General features: G+C 53.0%; 12 protein-coding genes across 12 annotated transcripts; 5 read left to right on the forward strand and 7 right to left on the reverse strand.

Moving 5' to 3' along the window:
- Nucleotides 1-1440: 1440 nt before the first annotated feature.
- Nucleotides 1441-3407, reverse strand: P170DRAFT_414564 (putative D-arabinitol dehydrogenase ArbD). Its single transcript, XM_024847021.1, has 4 exons — nt 2648-3407; nt 2525-2594; nt 2038-2463; nt 1441-1976 (listed from the first exon to the last, which is right to left on the reverse strand). Exons 1-4 carry the CDS (start codon nt 3102-3104, stop codon nt 1796-1798), a joined length of 1134 nt encoding a protein of 377 aa, XP_024701202.1. The 5' UTR covers nt 3105-3407; the 3' UTR covers nt 1441-1795.
- A 1785-nt stretch (nt 3408-5192) lies between these two features.
- On the reverse strand, nt 5193-8154 carry P170DRAFT_439598 (acetyl/propionyl/methylcrotonyl-CoA carboxylase subunit alpha). The gene is made up of 5 exons (XM_024849876.1): nt 7892-8154; nt 7633-7831; nt 7476-7573; nt 5800-7423; nt 5193-5412 (listed from the first exon to the last, which is right to left on the reverse strand). The coding sequence occupies exons 1-5, from the start codon at nt 8044-8046 to the stop codon at nt 5353-5355; spliced, it is 2136 nt and encodes a 711-aa protein (XP_024701203.1). The 5' UTR covers nt 8047-8154; the 3' UTR covers nt 5193-5352.
- Nucleotides 8155-8521: 367 nt separating this feature from the next.
- On the forward strand, nt 8522-9741 carry P170DRAFT_478834 (uncharacterized protein; the record flags this gene model as incomplete). Its single annotated transcript, XM_024853597.1, has 2 exons — nt 8522-8596; nt 8701-9741. 2 exons carry the CDS (start codon nt 8522-8524, stop codon nt 9739-9741), a joined length of 1116 nt encoding a protein of 371 aa, XP_024701204.1.
- A 14-nt stretch (nt 9742-9755) lies between these two features.
- P170DRAFT_467097 (isovaleryl-CoA dehydrogenase) lies at nt 9756-11484 on the reverse strand. The gene is made up of 6 exons (XM_024852454.1): nt 11263-11484; nt 11102-11189; nt 10954-11048; nt 10668-10903; nt 10325-10602; nt 9756-10264 (listed from the first exon to the last, which is right to left on the reverse strand). The coding sequence occupies exons 1-6, from the start codon at nt 11444-11446 to the stop codon at nt 9853-9855; spliced, it is 1293 nt and encodes a 430-aa protein (XP_024701205.1). The 5' UTR covers nt 11447-11484; the 3' UTR covers nt 9756-9852.
- Nucleotides 11485-11642: 158 nt separating this feature from the next.
- Nucleotides 11643-13746, forward strand: P170DRAFT_390199 (putative 3-methylcrotonyl-CoA carboxylase, beta subunit (MccB)). The gene is made up of 2 exons (XM_024845896.1): nt 11643-13237; nt 13325-13746. Exons 1-2 carry the CDS (start codon nt 11796-11798, stop codon nt 13617-13619), a joined length of 1737 nt encoding a protein of 578 aa, XP_024701206.1. The 5' UTR covers nt 11643-11795; the 3' UTR covers nt 13620-13746.
- A 528-nt stretch (nt 13747-14274) lies between these two features.
- Nucleotides 14275-15808, reverse strand: P170DRAFT_255459 (putative RAS small monomeric GTPase (Rsr1)). Its single transcript, XM_024843046.1, has 7 exons — nt 15662-15808; nt 15536-15594; nt 15386-15465; nt 15307-15329; nt 15182-15210; nt 15117-15126; nt 14275-15004 (listed from the first exon to the last, which is right to left on the reverse strand). The coding sequence occupies exons 1-7, from the start codon at nt 15670-15672 to the stop codon at nt 14572-14574; spliced, it is 645 nt and encodes a 214-aa protein (XP_024701207.1). The 5' UTR covers nt 15673-15808; the 3' UTR covers nt 14275-14571.
- An 812-nt stretch (nt 15809-16620) lies between these two features.
- On the forward strand, nt 16621-17355 carry P170DRAFT_255532 (uncharacterized protein). Its single transcript, XM_024843048.1, has one exon. The coding sequence runs from the start codon at nt 16946-16948 to the stop codon at nt 17321-17323; it is 378 nt and encodes a 125-aa protein (XP_024701208.1). The 5' UTR covers nt 16621-16945; the 3' UTR covers nt 17324-17355.
- P170DRAFT_439607 (sterol esterase) lies at nt 17093-19009 on the reverse strand. The gene is made up of 2 exons (XM_024849877.1): nt 18769-19009; nt 17093-18691 (listed from the first exon to the last, which is right to left on the reverse strand). The coding sequence occupies exons 1-2, from the start codon at nt 18881-18883 to the stop codon at nt 17388-17390; spliced, it is 1419 nt and encodes a 472-aa protein (XP_024701209.1). The 5' UTR covers nt 18884-19009; the 3' UTR covers nt 17093-17387.
- Nucleotides 19010-19046: 37 nt separating this feature from the next.
- On the forward strand, nt 19047-20041 carry P170DRAFT_439608 (PET191 family protein). Its single transcript, XM_024849878.1, has 3 exons — nt 19047-19204; nt 19339-19480; nt 19554-20041. Exons 1-3 carry the CDS (start codon nt 19180-19182, stop codon nt 19735-19737), a joined length of 351 nt encoding a protein of 116 aa, XP_024701210.1. The 5' UTR covers nt 19047-19179; the 3' UTR covers nt 19738-20041.
- Nucleotides 19967-21876, reverse strand: P170DRAFT_255529 (dolichyl-diphosphooligosaccharide-protein glycotransferase). Its single transcript, XM_024843047.1, has 4 exons — nt 21516-21876; nt 21350-21460; nt 20575-21284; nt 19967-20516 (listed from the first exon to the last, which is right to left on the reverse strand). The coding sequence occupies exons 1-4, from the start codon at nt 21655-21657 to the stop codon at nt 20088-20090; spliced, it is 1392 nt and encodes a 463-aa protein (XP_024701211.1). The 5' UTR covers nt 21658-21876; the 3' UTR covers nt 19967-20087.
- A 168-nt stretch (nt 21877-22044) lies between these two features.
- Nucleotides 22045-22843, forward strand: P170DRAFT_439609 (NADH:ubiquinone oxidoreductase subunit NDUFA3). Its single transcript, XM_024849879.1, has 3 exons — nt 22045-22282; nt 22390-22444; nt 22507-22843. The coding sequence occupies exons 1-2, from the start codon at nt 22099-22101 to the stop codon at nt 22434-22436; spliced, it is 231 nt and encodes a 76-aa protein (XP_024701212.1). The 5' UTR covers nt 22045-22098; the 3' UTR covers nt 22437-22444; nt 22507-22843.
- A 291-nt stretch (nt 22844-23134) lies between these two features.
- Nucleotides 23135-24443, reverse strand: P170DRAFT_429084 (uncharacterized protein; the record flags this gene model as incomplete). The annotated part of the gene is made up of 2 exons (XM_024847875.1): nt 23135-24181; nt 24237-24443. 2 exons carry the CDS (start codon nt 24441-24443, stop codon nt 23135-23137), a joined length of 1254 nt encoding a protein of 417 aa, XP_024701213.1.
- Nucleotides 24444-25570: the final 1127 nt, after the last annotated feature.

The raw sequence follows: 25570 nt of genomic DNA on the forward strand, positions 1-25570 counted from the left end.
ATGATATCCAGCAACTCGGCGAATTAAGCGGGCCCCAGGGAGGGAGGATCTGCCGTCAACTGACCCGGAAGATGCCTGGTTCCTTGGTCTTATTGGCGATGGTCAGCCCAGACTCGGTGCCAGTTCCAGAGATCCATCGCGCATTCCCACGGTCTTTGTCAGACCTAAATCAAGACTAACTGCGTCGATCCAGCCGGGAGTTCGGGGTTTATTGGCCCACCACCTTCCTTTCGCTGATGGCGAGACCCCCACGGCCCATCAGTCATTTGGCCAGGCACTGGTCTTGGGACGTGGTACCAAGTGGGTAATCAGAATGATGACAATCCTCTCTCTCCGTCCAAGGCCCTTCTTACGGCGGGGACTGGATTGATCCCCATCGATCCTACGGAGGAATCCAGAAGGTCAACTTCCTCGGCGCCGGCGACGCCCTCACGCGTGCGGATCACCTGATGCCATCATTCGGACGCCCCATCGGGTCTAGCGCTGGGCTTAGTCAGTCCAGAGTATAGTTACATGGCCAATTCTCTACAGGTCAACTCGATTCATTTCCTCTGCTCCAGGATGCATATGATACAGAACAACCCCGCGGGGAGGCAGACCGAGCCATGGGCGGTGCACGTCTTGCTACTGTCTCAAATGATGTTAGCAGAATAGTCTCCTTAGAACAGTCCCCTTCAATACTGTTCAATGTAAGCTGCATTTATTCGGTAGTCTATTTTCCACAGGTGCTGCTCATAAGGATATCAGGAACCATTAACTCCCTAGGAAAATAGGGTATGACTCCAACAACTTCCACAGCTCACAATGGAAATCATCCACCAGTAGAACAACAGAATAATATACTTGATATAAGCAACCAAAGCGCGAGAACCGAGGCGTAAATGTCCTGCTCTTACGTACACCCTATATATCCAGAGCTCTATGCATATCGCCCTGGTCACGCCAACCCAGTGGCAGACTTTTGAACAATGACCCCAGTATACAAATCAAATTGATAGGCTATAGTTGCACTCGGTAAATAAATGACCAAAGGCAAAATAAATTCAACGTCATGACAACAATTGCTTCCCCCGGTGCGAAGAAAAATCAAAATAAAAAAGGAACCCCTGGCGGCAGGGTCGGCTGCAGACAATTACTTAATTCATGGCTTCAGGGGGGACAAACACACTTCTAGAGTGTTGCACGAGTTTCCATCGCCCGTCAATTTCGGACGCCGATATAATCCTGCACTGTGGCGGCCTGTGCGATTACCCTGCTATCTGGCCAGGGAGAGAAATCAGTCAGCATTTCCTGTCTTCCATGTTACTCTTGTTGCGGAGGAGTCCTTGATACAGATTAGACTACTGTGGGCACTGGGACTCCCGACTCATACTTCGCAATTAAAGCTGACCCACAGCTCCACAGATCTGAATCGAAACATGACATCATGCTAAAGATAATGCGACAAGAGATCTATTGCAAACAAATTCCAACCGTTATTTTTTGAGTACTCCATAACAAGAATTACCGCCCTGCTCTCGCTTGTAATATCAAAACATACACCTGATTCCTCGGGAGTCGCTCCCCCAACATAACGCAGAAGCAATCGGAATGCAGCTCAATGGGTATATCGCCTCGTCAAGAAAACAAGAGGCGTAAAGAGCTGATCCGAGCACCAGAAAAGTACCATGCCCAGAACAAAACAAAAGAAGCTGGTCTATCACGATCCATGATTAAGTCCGTACATCATACTGTATACTTAAGACAGTAGTATCGATCGCCCATGGCGACCAAAACAAAAGGGTATGCTACACACTTAGGTAAGAGTGTAGCCACCGTCAACGCGGAGGTCGGCGCCGGTGATGTACTTGGCGGCGTCACTCAAGAGGAACGTAACGGCACCCATCAGATCCTCAGGAGTACCCATCTTGCCGGCGGGGATGAGGGAGATCCACTTGTCTCGCAGTTCGGGGTTCTCGTCCAGAATTTTGCGAGTCCTAAAGGAACGTCCATGTTAGCAAAGCTGCACTTGATGCGTCATATGGAAGCAAAACATACAGAGCAGTCAGCATATATCCAGGACTGATGCAGTTGACTCGGATGTCATGACCGGCCCATTCGACAGCAAGCGAGGCGGCCAGATGGCGAACGGCAGCCTTCGCGGCATTGTAGGGGGCTTGGGGTTGAGGAACGTTGACAATGGCACCGGACATGCTGCCAATCATGACAATGCTGCCCGGGACTTTACGCTCCATGAGGTGCTTGGCAACACCCGTCGCAAACAAGTATGTGCCGTCCACGTTGACTCCCCAGAGCTTCTGGATGCGGTCATGGGGGTAAGAGATGGCGTCGAAGTTCTCGGTAAACCCAGCGGAAGTGACCAGACTGTCGATGCGGCCGTGCTTGGAAATAACCTCGGCGATGGCTGCGTTCACGGAGTCGGGGTTGGCCACGTCGGCGTAATGAGCGGTAACGTTGGGCATTCTAGGAAGACGAGTGTGGTTAGCCATGTGCAAGGATTGAACAGGATCAATTGATGACTTACTGCTCCAACCCAGGGTTTTCCTTGCGGAATTGCTCCACCAGTTTAAGTGCCTGTTCCTCAGCTTCTTCCTCTACAGGAAACAATTAGGATAAATCGCTCCCTGGTCAATACGGGTATACGTACTGTTCAAATCAACAATTGCAAGATCGGATCCCGACGCGACGAGGGCCTGAGACATGACCAGCCCCAGACCTCGAGCTCCTCCCGTGACCAGTGTGACCTTGTTCTCCAAAGAGAATTGTGCTAGGGTTCGCTTGAAGTGCATTCCACCGCGTCCTTGGACAACGGGTGAACGAGGCATATGTTCGTCATCAGGATATTCGATCTGCAGGCTCTCGTCTGTACGGGCAAAGCGACCCTCCGTTTCCCCCAGAGTACCCTCAGGAGCCTTTGTGGTTGCTGTCAAGAAGGGGTCGTTCTTGATCTTGTCTTCTTCGTCATTTTTGGCACGCGGCGCGGTGGAGGAGATGGAACGGAAGGAGTTCGTCACCGCTGGCCGCGATGTAGCGGTCAATACAGCCGAACGAGAGGCATGGTTAAGAGCCTTGCAGGCCTGACGAGCGACCGTGGGCCTGAACATTTCGAATCGTATGGATGCAGGAATGAGTCAATGACAGCAATGAGATTATTATCTCGGGGAATTGGGTTTCTCAATGGAAGAAGTGTTCTTGGTCACAAAACAAAACAGAAATTATGGGGATGAGAGAGAAACAGAAGTAGAAAAGGAGGACGCTGGGGGGGCTGAATCAGTATATGTAGTAGTAGCTCTACCTACGTAATGGGGAAAGAATGTGGGCAAAGGAGGGTTTGGGAGGAATTAGTGATTTTTCTTTTGGTAAAGGGGCAACGAAGAGCTGTTTACTAGAGGCAAACAGTGGAGAAGGTACAAGTGGTCTACAGGGTGAGCGGTGGAACAACAAAATAGATTTTTTTTTTTTTTTTAATAATAAAAAAAGAAAATACGAAAAAAGAAAAAACCTTGAGCTACTGCGTAGACAAGGAGCTGCCGCGGAATGTAAGAAGTAGCTAGGGAGCGCAATTGCGGTGAAACCAGCCGCCAAGGAGCATAACAAAGTAACGAGGACTGGCTGTCAGGGTACAGACCACAGAGGCTACAGGGTACGAGAACCCCGGAAAAGGGTGATGTCAGGCGGTGATCCTCCCCGGGCCAGGCCCCAACCGCCATGCAGCGATCGGCCCCGCTGGAGCGCCTTTTCGCCTCCCGCGTGACCGCCGCCGTCCTCACCGAGCCTTCCAACGCCTTCTGGATCTTCTCCATTCCTCTTGGCCGTTCCTTTCTGGTCGGGATCAGTCTCCTGTATCCCACGGAGTACATAAACTATAAGTATTCCTACCTTATCTGCTCCCCAATCATTACTCATTCCATGACACACAGCTCCTACCATCATCTCTGGTTGTACTCTGCAGTCTATGTAATCGGCAAAGCACAGTGCGCAGCATGCAGCAAATAACCCCATGCAATATTGAAGACAATACCTTAAGTCCTACCTCGATCCTCGATCTGGCAAGTAGTCCATCTTTGGGTGACCCGAGTCCGGCTGATTCGTGTCAATGTATTGAACCAGCCTGGCAGCTCATGGTGAGTTCCCTGCTCTGTAAATTGCAATGTCTTAGAAACCGCGAAACCCCGACCCATGTAACCCAAAAGGAACATAGCCTCGATGCAAGTCCTAATGATTTTACAACTCTGGGTAGCTATATGCACGCATGTACGCAGTACAAGCACAGATCTTCGATGGCAAAAAACACCCTGGGACTCTGGGAGTTACTCGCCCTCCCTTCCGGCACGTACTTTCAGATCAGCGCATCAGATTTCATCACAATGACCCCCACCCCTCCCCCTTCAGCCAACTAAGTGCACCCCGGACTAAATTGTGGAAAGGATCGTCATGCCTGGGCTGAGCCAATGTGCACGCTCCAGAGAGATATATAACGGCGAGTCACTGTGTACTACCTAACGTGTACAAGTGGCCAACCTCAGCAGGCATTCTATTTTGCCACACGTAACCTCAACCTTCAGCCCACTCTTTCTGAGCTCTGCCCTCTGAAAAGGGCTACGATCGAGGGTCGAGTACAGCGTAACTGTTTCCTTTGCCAGGCATCCCGTGCGCTAATGACGAGTGGGGCCAACGGTAAGGTAATCCGGGCCTTGAAACTAGGGCTTGTTTGGGTCTTCCCGCAGGTGGACTCCCGACCAGTAGTCCAGTACCCGGCGTTCTTCGGTTCCTTGGGGATTCAGGATTCTCCATGCATTTCTCTTTCTCTCTCTGGCCGTCGTTGGAATTATTAATCAATCCTCCTGTCAGCTCATTCTACTCATTTCCTCCACCGTCAGATTCGGGATCCGCTCCCCGGTAAGCTTACCTGATGTGTAGACAGGTCCCTATGTACGGTGTCTAAGCAGATCGCCATGGCTGAGGCGATGGCCGGGATGTATGTGTCGGGCAAGCCGGGAGCCGTCCTGTGGTGACCACATGACAGCGCCTCGGACCGTACTATACAGAAGGAAAAGTCAATTGATTCTCTTCGGTACTTTTTGAGTTTGCTGGAACTTGGTCAGATCGGAGTTTGCTGGTGTATTTTTGGCTTTGGCTTTGGCTTCATTTATCGACTTGCTTTAAGAAAAGTTTAAGAAAAGATTATGTATGCTTTCGATCGCGTTACTCCGTATCCAATACCCCGGATTGTTTAGCTCTGGTTCCTGCCGTCTCTGTTCGCCGTCGTAGGCCTTCGTCCCTAGGTCCACCTACGTCGTAGCTCTGTACGTGGCCTCCCTTGCAAGCTGCAACGCCCTTCTTGGCAACCATCTAGCTTTCACCGCCCTCGTCTGCGAATTCAACAAGCGGTGTTCCGCTCTTGCATTGGTCCTGCAAGGTACACGTTAGTCATGAGAGTGAATTTCATTGGGCCCGCGGTGGAGAATTTCGAATCCCAGGGGAATGGCTGTGGAAGCTTGACCCGGGGTCCGTGCAGATTGCCAATGGTACCCGGGAAAAAGCCTGGAGGCAATGAAGAGAAAAAAGGAGGTCTGGTCTCGTCCAGGCCCGTTTCAAGTCCGTCCGTGTCCTGGTCACCCGACCCGGCGTTGAATTCCCAGCCGGGCCGAGATCCAACCCACGGAGCCACTGGGCGGCAGATGAAATGAATAGTAACCCGCCTATGTTTCCGATGGGTTTTATGGTGCAGGGGTGTTGTAGGGGAAGACAAAGAGGGTGAGGGAAAAAGTCCAAAAATAAAGAAAGCGCGTGACCTACTCCTTTTTGATGTACCACTTTGGAAATGGTCCCCTTCTGCGGGCTGCGGATGACCGTTTCCATTTTCATACTCTCAATCACCACCAGCGGCTGGTCTTTCTCCACCACGTCGCCGGCCTGGACCTCCACCCGCAGCACTTTGCATGGCATCGGCGCTAGAACGCTGTTCGTGACATCTTTCATGCCCAATGCCTTTTCCATCCACTTGGCCCGCGGGATCGTGAGCCGGTATTGTGTCCCTTTTTGGAACGCAATGATCGAGTCCTCGTCACGGATCACCGTGGTGTCGAGACGGGTGTGAGGGAAGAACGACGTGATGACCTGCGATGTCGAATCCCGATGGCTTTCAATCTGTTCAAAAACACGCTCGCCAACTTGCACGTTGAACGTGGTATCACCCGTTTGTTGGACACGAACATTAAACGGGGTGTTTTCCTTGGTTCCAGGCGTAGAATCTGCCAGAGTTATCTGTCGAGCCTGGTAGCCTGGGCTGAAGCCAACAGCGGAGCCTTCAAAAGTCGCCTGCTTCCGAGTGACTGGGGTAGAATCGTGGTGTAGGCAGGCTAGAGCTACCTGTGCTAGGAGCTCGGGCTCTACTGGGTTCCTGCCGAACAGCTCCTCGCGGTGCTTTTCAATGTAACCCGTTTCTACTTCTCCGGCGATGAAGTCGGGGCTCTTGCAGATTGTTTTCAAAAACTCGATGTTGGTGATTGGCCCGGCAACTTCATACTCCTCCAAAGCAGCGGCAAGCTTGCGAATGGCCTCTTCACGAGTGCTTCCTCGCACGATGAGCTTCGAGATCATTGGGTCATAGTGGGCGGAAACTTCATCTCCGGCAACAAAGCCCGCGTCGATTCTGACGTCTTCGGTTACGGCAGGTGTGCGAACATGGAGAAGAGTGCCGGAGTCCGGGATGAATCCTTGCTCAGGATTCTCTGCGTAGATTCTCGCCTCAATTGCATGTCCACTGCTGGCCATATACGTCTCAACTTCTTCCTGAGTCAAAGGAAGCTTTCCGCCCTCGGCCACCTTGAGCTGCCAGTAGACAAGATCCTGGCCGGTGACCATTTCCGTCACCGGATGTTCAACCTGCAGTCTGGTGTTCATCTCCATGAAGAAAAACTCGCCCGTGTCGTTGTCGAAAATGAACTCGACAGTACCAGCGCCTTCGTAGCCAACGGCCAAAGCAGCCGACCGGGCCTTGGCCCAGATGTCTTTCCTTGTGATATCAGGCAGATGAGGAGCGGGAGATTCCTCGAGGATCTTCTGGTGTCGCCTTTGGATACTGCAGTCTCGCTCACCGAGCGCAACGCAGTTCCCATGCTTGTCCGCAAATACCTGTACTTCGATATGCCGCGGTGTGGTAATGAATTTCTCGACCAGGACATGGTCGTCCCCGAACGAATTCATAGCTTCAGATTTGGCAGACTGTAATTGAGCCTGGAATTCCTCCTTTGAGTTGGCAATCCGCATGCCCTTTCCACCGCCACCTTTGATTGCCTTGATAAGCACCGGGTATTTGATCTTGTCGGCTTCGGCTTCAAGATGGTTGACATCTTGGTTCTGACCGTGGTAGCCAGGAACGCAAGGCACTCCTGCGGCCGTCATGATCTTTTTGGACTGACTTCAAGGATTTTAGCGATTGAAAATTGCCCAGACAACGCAAGCTAGCCTACCTCTTGTCTCCCATGTCTTCAATTGCTTTCCAGGGTGGGCCAATGAAGACCAATCCAGCTTCAGTGCATTTCCGGGCAAAGGCAGAATTCTCGCTCAACTAATACACCACCAAATTATTAGTCGGGTCAGCTGCCACCGATTGGGTTAAAAACGTACAAAGCCATAACCCGGATGTATCCCTTGGCAGCCTTCTTTCTTTGCGATCTCAATTATACGGTCGCCATCGAGGTAAGCCGACACCGATCCCAAGTTGAAGGCAAACGGAGTGCTAAGCGCATGCTGGGCCCGGCTGTCTGGATCTGTATATAGCGTAGTTACTCGGATACCGTGCTCTGCAGCCGTCCGACCGACTCGTCTTGGGGAATCACATTAGCACCGGTACCGACATGACCTTTGGTACGATATGCAAACTTACAACGCAATCTCTCCTCGATTTGCGATAAGAATCGAATCCAGCGAGGTCCGGGGTTTCGAAGCGCCCGAGGCAATCGTGGATGCCACTCTTCTCGACCTCCGAGCAACCGTCGGCCCCAGGCGGGTCGTGGTGCGGAGAAGCGCCGGCAGAGGCATTGTATGGAGCTATGGGTATGTATTGAGGGCCGATCAAAGCGTGGAGATGGACACAACACCAGCAAAGATCAGGTATAGACAGACAAATCAGTGCATTCTCAGGTCTCCTCGCAAGGAAGCAGGAAGAGCTGCGGACCAGATTCGCCTTAAAGCAAGACGAGGAAAACAGCACCCCGGACTCCCTTTGCCGACGCAAAGCGAGCCTGCGGGGAAACTGCACGTGACCCGCGATCCACCGCGGCCGGCCTCAGGCTGCGCTTTTTGGGTCTAATCAATTTTCACCGAACGCGATCGCTGCGACGTCATCCTTCAGCCTCCTTTCCCCTGCTCGGTGTTCGCCTGGGCGGTTCTTTGATTGTTTCTTCTGGTTGTTTTTCGAGATTGTCTCTTCTACCTGCCTGGTTTTTTTCTATTTCTTGCTTTCTTTCTGCCCCATTCGAATCCTGCCAATTACTCATCCGTCAACCAATTCATCATGTCGGACGACGAAGACTACTACGACGAGTTCGACGAGATCTTCTGGATCGAGGAGCCTGAGCCTGAGATCGCCGTATGTCTAAGCCTTTCGACCCTTCACCATTCAGTTCCAATGAGCCATAAAACTCAGACGGTGCCAATCGAGTCCCCTCAACTGAAACTGACCAAAAATGCCAGGACGACCTCGCCGCGACCGCCACCTACGACGCCATCTTCTACGAAGACCCCTCCCTCGAAGTCGAAGACTTCTGGAGCGACTGGGACGAGATGTCCGACGATTACTACGACGAAGACCCCACCGCTGTCCGCATCCAACGGGTCATGGCCAACTGGCCCAACCGAGACCGGGACCTCAAGCAAGCCGCTGCTGCACCTGCGCCGAAGAAACGGAAGCCGGATCCGCAATCGAAGTCGAAGTCGAAACCCGCCGAGGGCCCCAAGACCGACGTCGCTTCGTTCCGGGGCACCGTGTGGCGCACCGCGACTGACGAGAACAATCGCGCCAAGTTGTACGAGCCCGGCGACGGCGAGAAAGTGGCCCTGCTGAAGAACTGGCGCGAGGTGTTTCGCACCTCGCATCCGGCGAACGAGAGGGCGCGGATACGCAAAGGCACGGTCGCGGCGCCCGGAAAGTCGGCTGTTGAGAACGGTGCGGGGCCCAATGGGCGCGCGAGAGCTGGCAATGGTGCGGCGAGGAAAGACAACGATGAGGATCGCATGGTGGAGGATTGGGATGTCGATGGGGGAGTCGAGGACTCGACGGCGCCGGTTAAGGCGTTTTCGCCGCCGCCGGTGCACACGCCGCCGCCGGTGCACACGAGTCGTGTGATTGACTCGGCGGCCGATATGCCGGTCAATTCGAAAATGATTGAGCACGAGTATCCGATGGAAGGGCATGAGGATTACAAGCACACGCTGGAACTGGAGGCACGGGAGCCGAAGGAGGCGGATCGGACGCGGAGCAAGAAGTCCCAGATGAACGGGGTTGCTGCTAGCAAGGCGAGTAAGAATACGTCGGCTGCGGAGCCTGTGGCGAGAGGGAGGAAACGCAAGGCGTCGGTGTCTCATGAGTCGCAAGGCACTACGGACAAGAACGGCTCGGACACGGGACCTCGGTCTAAAAGAATTGCATCGAAGAAGGTTGGGGAGACAACGGAAAAGCCGGCAGAGTCAACGGGGCCAGTGCGGAGGTCGACAAGAAACAGGGACAAGAAATAGATGGCAGAGCATGTTTACTTTTTATATATAACAGACGTGAATCATCTAAGAAAATTCCGTGAATACAAACGCAGCCGGATATTCTCGAACATGTATTAATGAGACGCAATATTACGCAAATTCCTTGTTGAATGCACGCCCAATGACCATTCGTCTGATCTCACTCGTACCAGCGCCAATTTCATACAGTTTCGCATCCCGAAGTAGTCGGCCAGCCGGGATCTCGTTGATATATCCATTGCCGCCCATGAGCTGGATAGCGTCAAGAGCGCATTCGGTAGCCCGCTCTGCAGCATAGAGGATAGCACCGGCACAGTCTTGCGTGCGAATCGTCATATCGGGTGATGATGCCGAATTATCGATTTGCCGCGCCGTGTTGTAAGTGTAGGCACGAGATGCCGCGAGTTTGGTGTACATATCTGCCAGCTTACCCTGGATCAACTGGTTATGAGCGATGGGCGTTCCGAACTGCTTGCGGATATGAGTATATGGAAGGACAAGGTCGAGGGCGGCCTGCATTATTCTGCAGCTGGTTAGCATCACCGCTGACTCCTTGGGTGTATGTTATATCAAGCCCACTTACCCCAGCGGACCAGCGCTGAGCACGAGACGTTCCAGGTCGAGACCCTCCATCAAGACTCTGACGCCTCGGTTAAGCTCTCCCAATACATTTGCCTGGGGAACAAACACATTGTCGAAAATGAGCTCTCCGGTGTTAGAGCCGCGCATTCCCAGTTTGTCCAGTTTCCGCGCGCACGAGAAGCCATCGAAATTCTTTTCGACAATGAACGCTGTGATTCCCTTGGAGCCTTGTTCTGGTTCTGTCTTGGCGTAGACGACAATGTAATCGGCGTCAGGTCCCTAAAACACAGGTAGATTTGGTCAGACGGGGGTCAGATTGTTGTCACGGGGTTGAAAGCATTTACATTCGTGATCCACATCTTCGTTCCATTCAACAAGTATCCACCGTCAACTGCCTTGGCCGTTGTCTTCATGCTGACAACATCGGAGCCTGCTGAGTGCTCTGACATGGCAAGGGCACCGACTTTGTCACCAGAAAGAAGGCCAGGAAGAATGCGCTCCTTCTGTTCGGTGGATCCGTTCAGCGAGAGCTGGTTCACACAGAGCTGCGAATGGGCTGCATAGGACAGTGCAATGCTTCCTGTGATCCACGTTAGAATTATAACACGCACTCCCGAAATATGAAAGTACCCGATGCACGGCTGATCTCTTCCATGACCACACAATGAGCTTGGTAGCCCATTCCAAGACCGCCATACTCTTCATTGGCAGTCACCCCAAGGAATCTAGAGACACGTTAGACGCATTGAGTGCACAAAGATGGGAGACCAATCCATACCCAGCATCTCCGAGCTTCTTCCACATCTCAGCTGGGAACTCATTCTGGACGTCTGTTTGTGCGGCAACCTCTTCGGGAATCTCACGCCCTTAATTGGAATATGTAAGTCAGAATCAACAATACTAGTAGCCCAAATCATCAAAGTAGACAGCAAGACGTACTGGTAAACTCTTGCACTCTTTCCCGCAGTTCCAGAAGGTCGTCCTCGGTGGGCGCAACGAAGCCCTTGGGATGTTTGGTTGCCAACGTTCGGAATGCGGGGATCTGGACCAGCGGTTTCCTGACGGCCCCTAGAGACCGGGAGGAGGTGCGTAGGAGGCACGGAAGACGATGTAGCGTGGCCATAGTATAGGTGAGCGAGAAAGGGGAATACTGAGTAGGTCACCAAGGGAGAATGACGAGGAAGAAAGAAGAGACGCTTTAAAGCGCAAGGATGGCAGGCCGAGGCCAGCCGCGGCTAAACGCGGCCCGCATCGACTTCTCCGCAGTCGATCTGGGGTTCCTCGTCTGCTCGTCTCTTCCTCTTCTACGCACTTCATCTTCTCTGTCCAGGTCTTCCTGTCTCGCCCAAACTCGATGATTTACTGGTGATTCCCTCGCCATTCGACATCCAGGGCATGTTATAGTCGCGTCTTGGGGTTTCCAGATCAACATCCACCAAGTTGTCCGCTCCCCCACAATAAACCTCCCCGCAATGCGCGCTCCATCTCCGCTCCTTCGGAGTCTGAGCTCCAAACCAACATCCCTTTCTTCTCTCCGACGACTGCCTACACGCCATTTCCCTTTGATCCGCTCCAGTCCGCTCTCCCGGTCCGTTGCCAGTTACACCCATCCCCATCATGCGTCCGCCATATCTGTCCTCCCTTCGGCGGTGGATACATCCTCGTCGGATTTCAAGGAGAACCATCAGCAAATGACCGAGCTTGTCGACCGAATGACCAATCTACACAGTACAATCTCCCAGGGTGGGCCACAAAAAGCGAAGGACAAGCACATCGCCCGCGGGAAAATGCTTCCTCGAGACCGAGTCACGGCTCTCATTGATCCGGGCACCTCATTCCTCGAACTGTCTGCATTGGCGGGCCACGAAGTATACCCCGGCGAGGATGTTCCCGCAGGAGGCATAATCACGGGGATTGGAACCGTCGAAGGGGTGACCTGCATGATTGTCGCCAATGATAGCACCGTCAAGGGCGGCACATACTACCCCATCACGGTGAAGAAACACCTGCGGGCCCAGGCAATCGCCCAGGAGAACAAGCTACCCTGTCTCTATCTCGTCGATTCCGGCGGTGCAAATCTCCCTCACCAAGCCGATGTCTTCCCGGACAAGGAGCATTTCGGCCGCATCTTCTTCAACCAGGCCCGCATGAGCTCCCTGGGTATCCCGCAGATCTCGGTGGTCATGGGTCCCTGCACCGCCGGTGGTGCCTACGTGCCCGCTATGAGCGACGAGACCATTATCGTCGAGAACCAGGGCACCATCTTCCTGGCCGGTCCTCCCCTCGTCAAGGCTGCCACCGGCGAAGAGGTCTCCGCTGAAGACCTCGGCGGCGGTCAGCTACACAGTACTATCTCTGGTGTCACCGACTACCTCGCTGTAGATGACGCGCACGCCCTCGTCCTGGCCCGCCGCTCCGTCGCCAACCTCAATTACCCAGCCACCAGCATCCCGAAACAGCTCTCCGACCAAGCCATCAAGGAGCCCCTCTACGATCCGGCAGAACTCAACGGCATCGTCGGCACCAACCTCCGCCGACAGATCCCCGCCCACGAGGTCATCGCGCGCATCGTCGACGGCAGCGAATTCGCCGAGTTCAAGCGCGACTACGGCACCACGCTGGTCACCGGCTTCGCGCGCATCTTCGGCCACCAGGTCGGCATCGTCGCCAACAACGGCATCCTCTTCTCCGAGTCCTCGCTCAAGGGCGCCCATTTCATCGAGCTCTGCGCCCAGCGCAGCATCCCGCTCATCTTCCTCCAGAACATCTCGGGCTTCATGGTCGGCGCCGACGCCGAGAAGGGCGGCATCGCGAAGAACGGCGCCAAGTTGGTGACGGCCGTCGCTTGCGCTGACGTCCCCAAGTTCACGGTGGTCTTTGGTTCCAGCGCCGGCGCGGGCAATTACGGCATGTGGTAAGTCCAATCCTACCCCCTATCTCTCTGATGATCTCTCGTCAATCATTCCCTAATCCAAACAATACTAACAAAACATTCAACCAGCGGCCGTGCCTACTCCCCCCGCCTTATGTTCATGTGGCCCAACGCCAAGATCGGCGTCATGGGCTCGGAGCAGCTCTCCGCCGTCATGGAAGCCGTCGGCCGCACGGCAGACCCGGCCCTCAAGGATCGAATCGACCGGGAATCCGAGGCCGTGTTCTCGTCCGCCCGACTATGGGACGACGGGGTGATCCCGCCGGCTCAGACGAGACGCGTCCTGGGCCTGAGTCTGGCGGCCGCGTTGGGAGGCCGGAGCGATGGGGACGTGAAGACGAAGTTCGGCGTGTTTAGGATGTGATTGACTGATTGCTTGTCATTCTTTTTTCTTCGTGGTGTTCAGCGAGGTTAATTATAATAAACAAAAAAGGAATGTAAAAGAGAGGAGAGGCTAGTTAGCAGATACTATATACGCATGAGTACGGAACATTTGACATTAATTATTTGAGCTGATCTCTCCAAGCAAGTAATTGATGTCGGAAGTTTTTATCTAATATTTGAACATCCGTATAACCAAGTCGAAAGTGTATAGGAGTAAGAAATCTAATTTATATTATCTTGCCTGCAATATCAAGAAGTCGTCATATCATACCCATGCATCCATCCATTTGACCGTGGATAAAAAACGAAACAAAAGTCGCGAGACAGAAAGTTTATGAGCACGACGCAGCGAATTGAACTAAGAATACAAAATCAAACAATAGCCACCCCGGGACGAGCGACATGGAGGTCAAGAGAAGGAACATGGATGTCCGCTTGTTTTTATGCTCGTTTGGCAAATCGTCCAAGTGATAGGTAGACCAGAAAAAAGCATCGGTCCTCTCCTTAGAACTTGAGATAATCATATAAAAGACGAGCATTAAGGTCGTGAGACATCAGATCAAGACATGCAACTTTTCCATTCCTTAACCGTGCGATAACAAGGTTGCAAGACGTATCAATGAGTGGTGGCATAAAAAAAAAACAGAAAGGGTACATATATCTATCGTTGGAACACGTGGACGTTGACAGCGTATGATAACATGGCCAGAGAAGGCAAGAAATATGATATTATAATCTGACAGGATTGGGTATGTGCAGAGGTAGGAGTGGGAAACCCTTGTTCTCGTGGCCGCAGCCAAAGGGGGATCAAAGGCAGACCCTCCTGATCATGAAATGTGGAGGCGAAAGTAGATGCGCGTCGCTCGATTCACATCTTGGTCGCTTTTTTTCCTTCGTCGTTGGACTTTCTCTTCATCGAAGACCGTTCAAATCTAGAGGATCACGCACGGTCCCCTCCGTCGAGCTGGACGTTTTCTGTCCTTCTTTTTCTCGGGTCGGTTGGTTCCTTCCCGCTTGCGTGGTTGGCTGTCGCCGCCGCTCTTCGACGAGCTGCCCTGCAGATCTTTTCGAATGATTTGTCGGCAGAGGTCGATGAACACCTCGTTGACGTTGGCTCGGCGGCGGGCCGAGGTCTCGTAGTAGGGGGCGTTTCCCCAGCTCTGCGAGAGGGCGAATGCGCGAGCACGAGGCACCGCACGGTCCTCTTCTAGATCCGACTTGTTTCCCACAATGACAATGGGGACTTTCTCGTCGTCCTTGATGCGAATGATTTGTTCTCGTAGTTCAGATAACTCGTTCAGTGACGACATGCTGGTGATGGAGAATACGAGGAGAAACCCTTGGCCTTGTTTCATGTACAATTCTCTAGATTGAACGTCAGTGTGTTGTTGCAAGGGGCGTGGTTGAGACTGTGCAACTCGCTCATGGTTCGAGTCGATGGGATGGCGGGCGGAAAAGACAACTGGGAGCTATTTACCTCATGGCCGCTGTTGAACTGTTAATGATGCGACAACGGCGCGTTTAGGGAGGTGGGAAACTTACTGAACTGTTCCGTTCCTGCGGTATCCAGACTGGAAGAAAAGCAAGATTAGCGAATATGATACAACAATCGCAAGTTCTAGAATCCAACTGTGTATGACTCGATGGGTATAGCTGATCAGGCATACATTTCTAGGATGCATTGTCGGCCCTGGTAACATTAGCGACAGCCCTCCGATTTCTGACTAGGACAGGGAGCCAACTTACGTCCACCTCGATTTGTTTCCGGTATGAATCTTCAATTGTGGGATCGTAGCTCTCAATCCAGACATTTTGGACGAATTGAGCTGCCAAATTGTGAGCAACAACCACGGAGAGGGCCAATGGAAAGGGGATGGGCGGTGGAAGGTCAAGTACCAGTCAGACAGCTCTTTCCCACACCTCCAGCGCCTAACACGACGATATGGTATTCCCGTCTAACGACGTTATTAGCATCCATGATGCGACAGACCCAAGCCGAGACAACCGGGTCGCAAGACTTACTGCGGCCGCATTGGAATGACGAGCGAGAAGCGTTGTTTCCTTCGATGGTATGTATTCCGAAAGCTTGGGGTCGAGTCAAGACGAGTCCCTAGCTAAGTTGACAATTCAATCCCGATATGTATTCGCCTTAGCGTTCCGGACAGAGGCTGGTGTAATCGGCGGTATGACCCCCAATCGACAACTCCGGGCCGAAATGTCGGAGGTTGGGCGAGGCAGGCAAGAAAAAAAAAGATAGAAGAAAAGAAAGACCAGCGGATCAATTCCTCCGACAGATTCCGACCAGATGGTTCCGAGAGGCCAATTGAAGCAGTTCACGGTGGGTGGGAGGACGGATGGTCTGATAAACGGGGGAATCGTTCTTTTTCCTTTTGTCGGGGAGAAGGCGGGGTGCGCTGGAGGAGCAAGGGCAGCGAACGGTTACATAGATAGGTCTCGAGACCGACAGCCGACCGAATCGCAGGCAGGCAGGCAGGGAGGGACGGGGGAGAAGGCGAAGGCCCGTCGGGGAGTCAAGCAGGGGACGGGATGGAATTGGGGGCAGGAGAAGAAGAGGAGAGGATTGATGTCAAGCGATGAATTCTGGGCGGGTGGATTTCCGGAAACTAAGTTAAGTTTCGCAACTAGGCCGGGCTAAGTCAGCAACCAGCAGGAAGAGCAGCAGCGGTGAATGGGAGAAGAAGAAGAAGAAGGACAGACGATGGATTGTGCGACTGAAGGCCGATCCCGCAGCCAAACCTTAACGGAAAGCCGCGTGAGGGCAGGCAAGGCGTTGGGCAATTATTTATCGTTCCCTGACAATACTTCCGACGTTGCAGCGTGATATCATGGCGTTCTATCCCCTCCATGCCAACTCGTCCCTCCCCTCGACACTCCCAGTTTCCAGTCTCCCTGCCTGAATCCCCCTCGATTGTTACCTGTCACCTCCAGCTCTATCCATAACGCCCGTCCCAAGGAGCAGCAGAAAGGGCAGGGGAAGTGGAGGAGCCCAAATCCCCACCGACGATCGGCTGCCCTTTCGTTCCCTTTCGATGGACGGATGGATGGACGGATTGAACCGAGTCGAATGGGGCTCGACGGACTCGATTCGATTCGATTCGATGGACCAGGCCAAAAGTTTAAGCCCGGCACGCCTCGCATTTCCAGGAACCGGATGAGAAGCCGGCTCACTCGCGCTGTCAGGCACCGCCAATGATGCGCGCGACATCCCAAAGTACCCGGTTGACTGGTCGAATGGGCGTTTGGTGCGCTATAATGCCGGCTTCTATGGCCAGGTCGCTATGACACATGCGATGTGTCGTCACTATCACATACATCCTGGTGGGCATGCATGTCAGGACGGCAGAAGTACTATTGTTATTGTTATCGTTGACGATTGTGGTCCGGTGTCGTGGCCCAGTTGATTCATCCATGGATGTTCGGGATTGCTTCCCCTCCTGCAGGCATCGGTCAAATCCTCGGAATCCAAGCGTTTACATTACTAAACTATACTATGTGGATAGATGGCTGTACAAACTGGTGACAAACGACAGTCCGGAGGCTTCACATCAAACAGACCACACCGGACAGGCAGGATGCATCAATGCTTGGCATAACGGCGTCGTCATCGAACCTTGTCCTGTGCTCTCTTTACTTCCCCGATGCATGATCCTCTCTATAGGATGATGATATGTATCTACGCTGTGCGAAACACCCCAACATTCCTCCTTCCCACCCTACATCGGCGGGTTCAGGCCGCAATGGCGTGTTCAATGTGGCCATTCACCTGCTCCACCTTCACGGGATTGTTGAATGGTCGATTCGAGTCGTACAGCTCCAGCGCCTCGAAGACATGGCCGAATACCAACTGATCCACGTCCGACGCCCACAGGAAGTCCAGATGTTCGTATTTGGCAATCTTCTTCGCCACGGTCCCGCGCGGCAGCTCCTTCAGCATGATGTTGATGTCGACGAGACTGTCGCTGCCGCCGTATAGTAGCACAATCGGCGTCTTGATGTTCTTCGTGGGGTATTTCACGGGCTTGTAGAATCGTTCGCTGGCCACGACGCTGAAGGGCGCGTGGATTTCGTCGTCGTAGAACTGGAAGTTTTTGTGCCGGATGATCTGGAACCAATGGACCACGGACTTGGTGCTGGTGAAGGAGAACAGATGCAGGTACCCCGCGAGCTTTTGCCAGCGGCTGATGTTGCTGCACTTCCAATTGAACAGCATGGCGACACAGGTGTCGATGATCCGCACGTAGATGGGAGGGTAGAGAATCGTCTGCCACATCGTTGTCGAACTAAGGATGCTGCGGCGCCCAAACAGGAGAAACAGAAAGTTCGGCGAGGCTTTCATGAGCGAATCGACGAGCGGGTTCGGCAAGCCTGTCGGCGCCATCGCCGGCGCCAGAGCCACAAAAACATCGATCTTCTCATTCAACGTCGGGTGGATCGAGAGCGTCGCGAACGCCTGAGCCGTGCCTTGCGAGAACCCCACATATGACAGGGACGGTTGCCCTGTCACCTCCAGGATGTAGTTGATGCTGTCCGGGATGTCGTGGAAGGCAAACTGATCGATCGAGAAGTCCCAGAACTCGTTGGACAGCGGGGAATGTTTGACGGACTTCTTCGAGTACTTGTTGCCGCGATTGTTCCCAAGCCACACGTCATAACCCCTTTCTACCAATTGGAAGGGCAGGCACCGCTGCTCCTCCGTCAAGCAGACCCAGACCTCGCTGCACATGAGCAGTCCATGGTGGAGGTAGACCACTTTCTTTTTCACGCTGTCCTTCCCCTGGTTGACGCGCAAGCCCTCCTCCCCTTTCCGGTAGGCCAAGCGGTGGAGGCCGAGCAGATAGCCATCCCCCGTCTGGACGATGTGCTCTTCCGGCTCGTACCCGAACAGGGAACAGATGTCGACGAAATCCGACGCTTGTGCAACCGCCGTGGCCTGGCGCTCTTCCTTGCCGCGCTTGCCCGCATTCTCCGGGCTGATAAAAAGGTTGAATATCGTTTTGGACCGATCGTAACAGAACGTGATTATCGGGTCCGCTGTCGCAAACTCGTCAGTCGAGGCTCCCCACGCATCATTCTGACCTGTCCGCTGCTGGCTCTGGATAGATACTCACGGAGACAAAAAGTGATGATGTGAATAATATATTCCAGCAGAACCAGGATCAAGGAGGCAAAGAGAGCCAAGTACTCGAACCAGAACAATCTTCCGATCACTGGGACACGCGCCATGATGGGAAATCGGACGAAAGCTCACTGCAACGCCAAAGGTAAAATCGGTCGCTAGTCGTCAAATCCCCGTTCCATCGTGTAAGCGCAGGGATGATGCAGTGCAATGCGCCCGTATTTAAGCAGACGCTTTGGCTTTTGTCGCAGGGGGAAACTCGCCCCAGACGTCATGCGCCGTCGCTTTCATGTGATGCTTATCTAATCCGGGGATCCTCGTCCGTTTTTCGCTGTCAAACCAAACGTCTCAACGCTCCCCAGCATCCCACGGCTTCCAGCGTTCCGTCAATCCGGTGGCCAACATGCCCAGCTCTTGCAGGGATATCAGTGCGTACTCAACATCCAGTCGTTGTGCAAGCAGGCCGCATGGGAAAATGCGCCCATGCCGATCCTCAAGCCATGCTTACCAATGATCACTGATTTGTGCAAGATGATGCTAACGGCGCTTTGCTATAAATCAGGAGATGCGCTGGCCCAGTGCCTGCAAGAATCGGACTGTATTATGGTCCAACGCCGCACACCCCGAGAATGCATGAGCTCCCCCTATGCCGAGGAGTTGCCGACGAAATGCCAGCAGTTGCGGAAAGGATACGGCGAGTGCAAGTAGGTCATCTGGTTTCTGGAGATGAGATCAGCCGTGTTTGAATCCTCATGCTAATTTGGAGCATCTATCTAGGCGCGGTATGATCGATATGCGTAAACGTTTCCGCGGCAATCAACCCATTGCGGTCAACAAGGAGCTCGAGGGGCAGTCCACCAAGTCCGAGCAATTGTATGCGGGCAAGCCGGCGTTCGAGTCCGTCAAGGAGATCAGCGGAGATGAGGTCAAGATGGATCCGGAGAAGACGAGAGGTCTGTGAGCGGAATGAAGCGAAAGGCCGAGAAGCCGAAGGACACCGGTGAACGTGGTTGCAAAAGGTGGCCGTTTTGAGGCCCGCCGCGAAGGTGTACGGAAGCTGTTCCTCCATCCCCCTCGCTCTTTTCCTTTTCTCTCTTGAAATTTCCTCAGCATGAACCGGAGTTATATTGGTTGATTTGGCAAGCCCCCTGATGTACTTCTAAGATCGGATATTCGCCTGTCGGGCGACACTACAGCTGTACATATTGAATAGACTTCCCTCCATCTATTCCCCTATATACCTTACGTATCCAAGGCATCTACAGACCCAGTGGAAAGTTACATTCAAACAATCATTGATAAATACATTACTTACTGCGTCTTCTTGGAAGATTGCGCAGCAGTCGCGGCAGGGGCCGAGTAGAGCCACACGACCACAAAGGCCAGGAAACCGCCGATGACGGACCACAGGCCCGCAATCCAGACCCATCCTCCGCTGATCTTCCAGCTGCGGGGGTACTCGTCGTGGGCGTAGTGGCGCACAGTCACCTCGTGCTTCTCTTCGATGTTGGTGAAGAAAGGGCGCTTGTAGTTGACGCGGAACGAGAAGATTCCATGCTGGTCGGGAACGACGAAGCGGGCGCTATAGATGGTGCTGTTCGCCGTTCGGCGAGCGGGTTGGAGATCGAGACGGTGGAAAGGCGACAGCATCGTGAATTCGAGCTGCAGAGCGTCGTTCGCGGGGACCTCGAACGGCACAAACGAGTCGTAATCGTACTCGGAAACCTCAATGTTGAAGACCTGGAGAAAATCATGTTAGAGGGGTTTGGTTAAGTCCCCGTTGATGGATGCTGCTTACTGTCTCGTTCTTGATACGGTAGAGACTGGGGTTCAGCTCATCGGCCGTGATCTCTCCATCCTTAGCCAGGTAGTGTTCAACCTTGCCAACTTTGAGGACTCCAGTTTCCTTAAAAGCCCACGCGGTCAGCTGCTTGGCAAATTCCTGGTTGGCAGTCTTGGTTTCCTTTCCACTGCCAGGGGTCTTAACAGTCGCAGAGAACCACTTGTCCTGGAGACTGTCTACGGAGCCCAGCAAGGTAAAGCGGGCGGAGTTTCTGGCCTGCATGGCGGAGACGAGCGCCAACTGAGAACCGGTAGCCTGGACATCCTCAGCCGTCGGCGCGTCCTCCTTGGGGTTGTAGCTGTAGGCGGTTGTCGGGGCGCGCAGGATAGGGGCGACGAGTTGGCTGGAATCGCCCAGGGTGTGGGGAGAAGCGCTGGGGAATGCGAGAACACCTTCGCCGTCGAAGAAGGCCTTGGTATCGGGCCTCAGCTGACCGGGGCGCTGGAGTAGCAGGACGTCGTGCTTTTCGGCAGCGGACAAAACATCGTAGTTGAAGTGGTCGACGGCGATGGAGGAACGGTCCGCGGAGAGATGGAAATCCAGCTCCAGAAGAAGTGAGCTGATCGCGCTAGGCGTGGTGGACTTTCCGGAGAGAGCGAGCAAGACATTGCCATCCTTGTTCATGAAATCAACGATGTTCTTGGGGGTCAACGAAGGCCCGAAACCTATCCCATGCGGTCAATTGAGCTGCACGCCACGGATTTTCCCACAAGTCGTTGGATGAACGAACCTTTCGACCGGGGAGGAAGAATGAGGAGATGGTCGTAGGCTCTCTCGCCATACTCGAACAGGGAGAACCGCTCGTTCTTGGGGGACTCGAAGAAGATGTTGTAGCCGCGAGCTGTAGTAACACTCCATCAGTATCGATTGGCTCATGCCATTGAAGTCAAACCAACCTTGTAGATCCCCCCAGAAGGTCGAGTATAGCTCCTTGTCTGCAGCGTCCTCCAGAATAACTGCGAGACGGTTCCCCGAGCTACTCAACGCATGTGCGACGGCCACAAAGCCGAGCACCAGAAGGGACAGGCACCACCGCATCTTGAGAAAACCGCACGGCGGGGCGGAAGGGTGACTGAGGGGAGATCAAAGAGACGGGGAGAGAAAAAGGAACGACAGACAAGCCAATGTCGGAGTTGTCGAGAGGTCGGAGGGAGGGAGAGTCGAGTAGATTGGCATATGGAACTAACGGGCGACGTGTTTGGACGGGCCGCCAAGACCCGGGCGGCTTTCGTCACTTTCAACCTCCATTCTTTCCCCTCTCCGTCGCATCTCCGGTCTTTTGCTGCTCGTCTCCCCCGTCGTTGCAGTCCGGCACCGTGTTAAATTGTGTGACCTCCTGGTTTCAATTGGTACGCTCCATACTCGTCAATCATTAGAAATTCCGGACGTTTATTCCACGACCGTCGTTCCTTACTGACCTCGGCAAAAAAAGTTTCTTCCTATCACGCAACACCCCGTTCTTCCTCGCCTGTCGCAACCATGACCACTCCTCAATTCTGGTCGACGCCTCTCCGGTACCTCCGCTGGGCCTCTCACGAAAAGCCCGCTATCTTCTATGCCATCATCACGGGCGCCATGGGCCCGATCGCCCTGGTGACTCTGCCTCCGATCAGACACTACTTCGGCGACGTTGACCCGGCACCTATCCCCCTGACATATCCCAGTAAGAGCTCTTCACCTGTGCTTCTGCTCGACGGACTTCAGACTTTGGCAAAGCTCCGGCTCCGGCTCTACCGTGCTATTACTGACAGCTCTGCTTCGCATTTCTAGTTCCCCAGGGACGCCGGGTGATCCCGCAAGGCTACGACGACGAGTAAACCGCTTCGTGGGTCTTTCATGCATTGGGTCGATTTTCCGTTCAGATTTGACTTGTTTTGGTGTATTTAGCTGGGAAATTTAAAGACAATTCAAGAACCATTCAGGTCGAATACCTACAAGCTGCAATATGTGATGCGGAGGGCCGATTCGGTCCACCGGATATTGGCGCCTTCAAATCAACCTGTCTCCCCAGGGGCGTCTCTATACCTATACGTCTGTTGAGATTCATTCGGATGGCACCAGTCGTGCAGTGTATTGCGTATGGAAGCGGAGAATGCTAGCTCAATTTGTTCATGCTATCTGCAGTACAGACGATTCTTGCGAAATACATGGGTAAAGTTTGAATGGAAGCGGCACTACTCCAGCGGGCTTTTCTCCAGTGAAATTCAGGTCATGAAGTGAAATGTAAATGATGAAGCGCTCGATGATCCCAGCCGTCAAATGATTAAACCACATGATCGAGAGGTCATGATTAGAGAAAGGCAGGGGGGTAATTGAAACCAAACAAGGCTATCAAGATGCGAACGCTGTGAAAAGAGAAGATGCACCGTATAAACAAAACGGGCTCCTTGATCATGAAAAGTACGAACAAGAGAGAGAAAAAAGTGAAATGAAAAAGAAATGAGCCGAGTCCTCCGATGATGCAAGGTGCAAGTAGAGGTAAAGATCGAGATCGATTTCCTCTGGACAACCTTACTTACGCCTCATCGGGTTCAACCGAGTTGGACACGACCTTGGCCTGACGAAGATGATGGAACCGCTCAACTTTCTCACTCGATTCGTCAGCCATAGCGTCGTCTGAGGATTCCAAGTCCGCCCAAGAGATCCAACTATCATCACTACCGGCCTCAGATCCCAAAAGTCCAGTATCGGAATTGTTGCCATCTTCGATAGCCCACTCATTCCAAGGCAGGGCATCGTCGTCAATCTTGGCGCAGGTCAGATAGGGGAGCTGGCCAAACCGCTGAGGGTCGAAACGGCTCTCGTTCACCAAAAGAGGCGCAACAAACTGCTTCACGTCGTCTTTGACTTGGGCCAGTCTGTCTAGGATCTCACGGGCTTCCAACTCCCCCACTGAGGGGCTGTAGACATAGCGGAATTGATCCCCCGGAAGGTATGCCTGTCCACCGGAAGCTATGGTGCGATACAGTCTGGCTCCTCCATCCCAGCTGACAATATTGTTACCTAGTGCCTTGTGCTGGGCAATCCATTGACGGAAGAGGCCGACGGCCTTCATCATGGGAGAATCAGGACCATCGTTGAGGTCAGAACCGTAGCCCCAGAGCAGTGCCTCGGCGGCCTTCTTGGCATCACACACAGTCCTGTAGGAATCGAGCAAAAGGTCACGAGTGTATTGTGGAAGAAAGACGAGCCGTTCAAGGTCTTCGGGGGTGAGCCCAGGCAATCGACCTACCAGGTGCACGACAGCCTCACGATAGATTGTTTTGGAGCGGATGCGACTCCCGAAGTAAAGCCAGGAAATAGGGTCGCTGACAATCAGGAGGAACAGGCCTTGGCCTAAGTCCTGGAGTGCCAGATCGATACCCTCGTCGACAATGGCCTTTGATCCGATGAAATCACCCAGGTTGGCCAGTCCGGAGGCAACGGCTGTAAGCTGACGGCCAGGGAGATGCAAGTTGGGCTTGATCTTGTACAGGGCGCGAAGAATATTCTCCCAATACGCACGAACTTTGGCGGGATCATCAAATTGAGACTCAAACGCGAGAGGGGAAGATACCGATTCCTTATTGCCAACAGGTTAATACTCCGGTTCGGCTTTTGCCTCGTCATATGCTCACCTGAAGAGTCAAAGCTCCAACTTCAGTCAGCTGCGAAGGGACCACGTGGAAATGAGCGAAGCCTTCAAATCGTGGAGCTTCGCGAAGAGCATATCTAAAATAGCGCGAATGGTGCTCAAGGACCCCAGAGTGCAGTTGATAGACTTTCAGACCGATCCACACTCTGACATCCCCATCACTGAACACAGGGAAATTCGAGTCGTCCATGCCGAAGCGACCCAGGCTATAAAGCCATTCAAAGCATTAAAAGCGGACTAGAGTGTGGACAGAATAGGAAGACACAAAGACTGAGAAGTAAAGAATGGGAACAACGTGATGGTAGATGAAGTCAAACTCTCCGACAACAAATACCAGGGAGGATGGGAGGAAGGGGCCCTGGAGGAAAAGGTCACATCTCAGAACAGGTTGGGCTGTTGCAGAACGAGTGAAGACCAATTCAGAAAAGTCTCGGCGGCCTTCAATCCTTCACAGTGGTAATCAAACACCTTGATGATGTCGTTCTGCGTCGACATAACCCAAACAAGCTAACACTAGGGCTTGCGGCTGCGCAGTGCGGCTGCGCGCATGGTGAATGCCACCAATGCAGAGAGCTTGCTGTGAGTAGAGGGAACACATGGATCATGTATAATAATTTTCATGAGATAAAAGCAGAGATCATGGTTGATGGCAGCTGTGGTGTGCAATAGAATGCATTGGAATAGTTCGGTGGCACAAAGAACGGTTAATATGGTTTGGGTAGACCGGTAAACATCAATTATTGAACAAGTCTTGGAGCCCTAAGCAGCATTAGAGTGAAAAAAGAGAGAAAACAAAGATTGAAAGCAGAAGAATAACGCCATATAATGCTCATATCTACATAGAAATCATAACCAACATAACTGGATGTCATCAAAGCCCATAGCTAATAAATTCCAGGATCAGTTGGATGCCTCCATCAGACTCCACATGAAGAAAAAGTCGGAAATACCTCTCGAATAGACTGACGGAGGTGACAAGCGAAACAGAATACCACAACCAAGGTAACCATGAGATAGCTCAAAGCGGGAACGACTTTCCGAAGAGAAGAGAGAGAGAAGAGGATAAGGAAAATGAGAAAGGAAAGTGGAAAAATAGAAAAGGAACCCAGGACCGACGATACAGTAAAAAGCCAAAAAGCCACCCTTTCATAACCCCATCACCAGGTATCACCAAGACGGTCATTCTCCATTAAAACGCTATGATAAGTTCGCGCGAGAATGAGAGCAAGTCAGCTCAAAAGAAGACTGGGCAGCCGACGCCAGTGGAAAAAGATTTCCCAGGTTCAAGTATAGTCCAGGATAACTTGGACGGCATCC

This window comes from Aspergillus steynii (assembly GCF_002849105.1).
Source record: "Aspergillus steynii IBT 23096 chromosome Unknown P170scaffold_7, whole genome shotgun sequence".
NCBI lineage: Eukaryota > Fungi > Ascomycota > Eurotiomycetes > Eurotiales > Aspergillaceae > Aspergillus > Aspergillus steynii.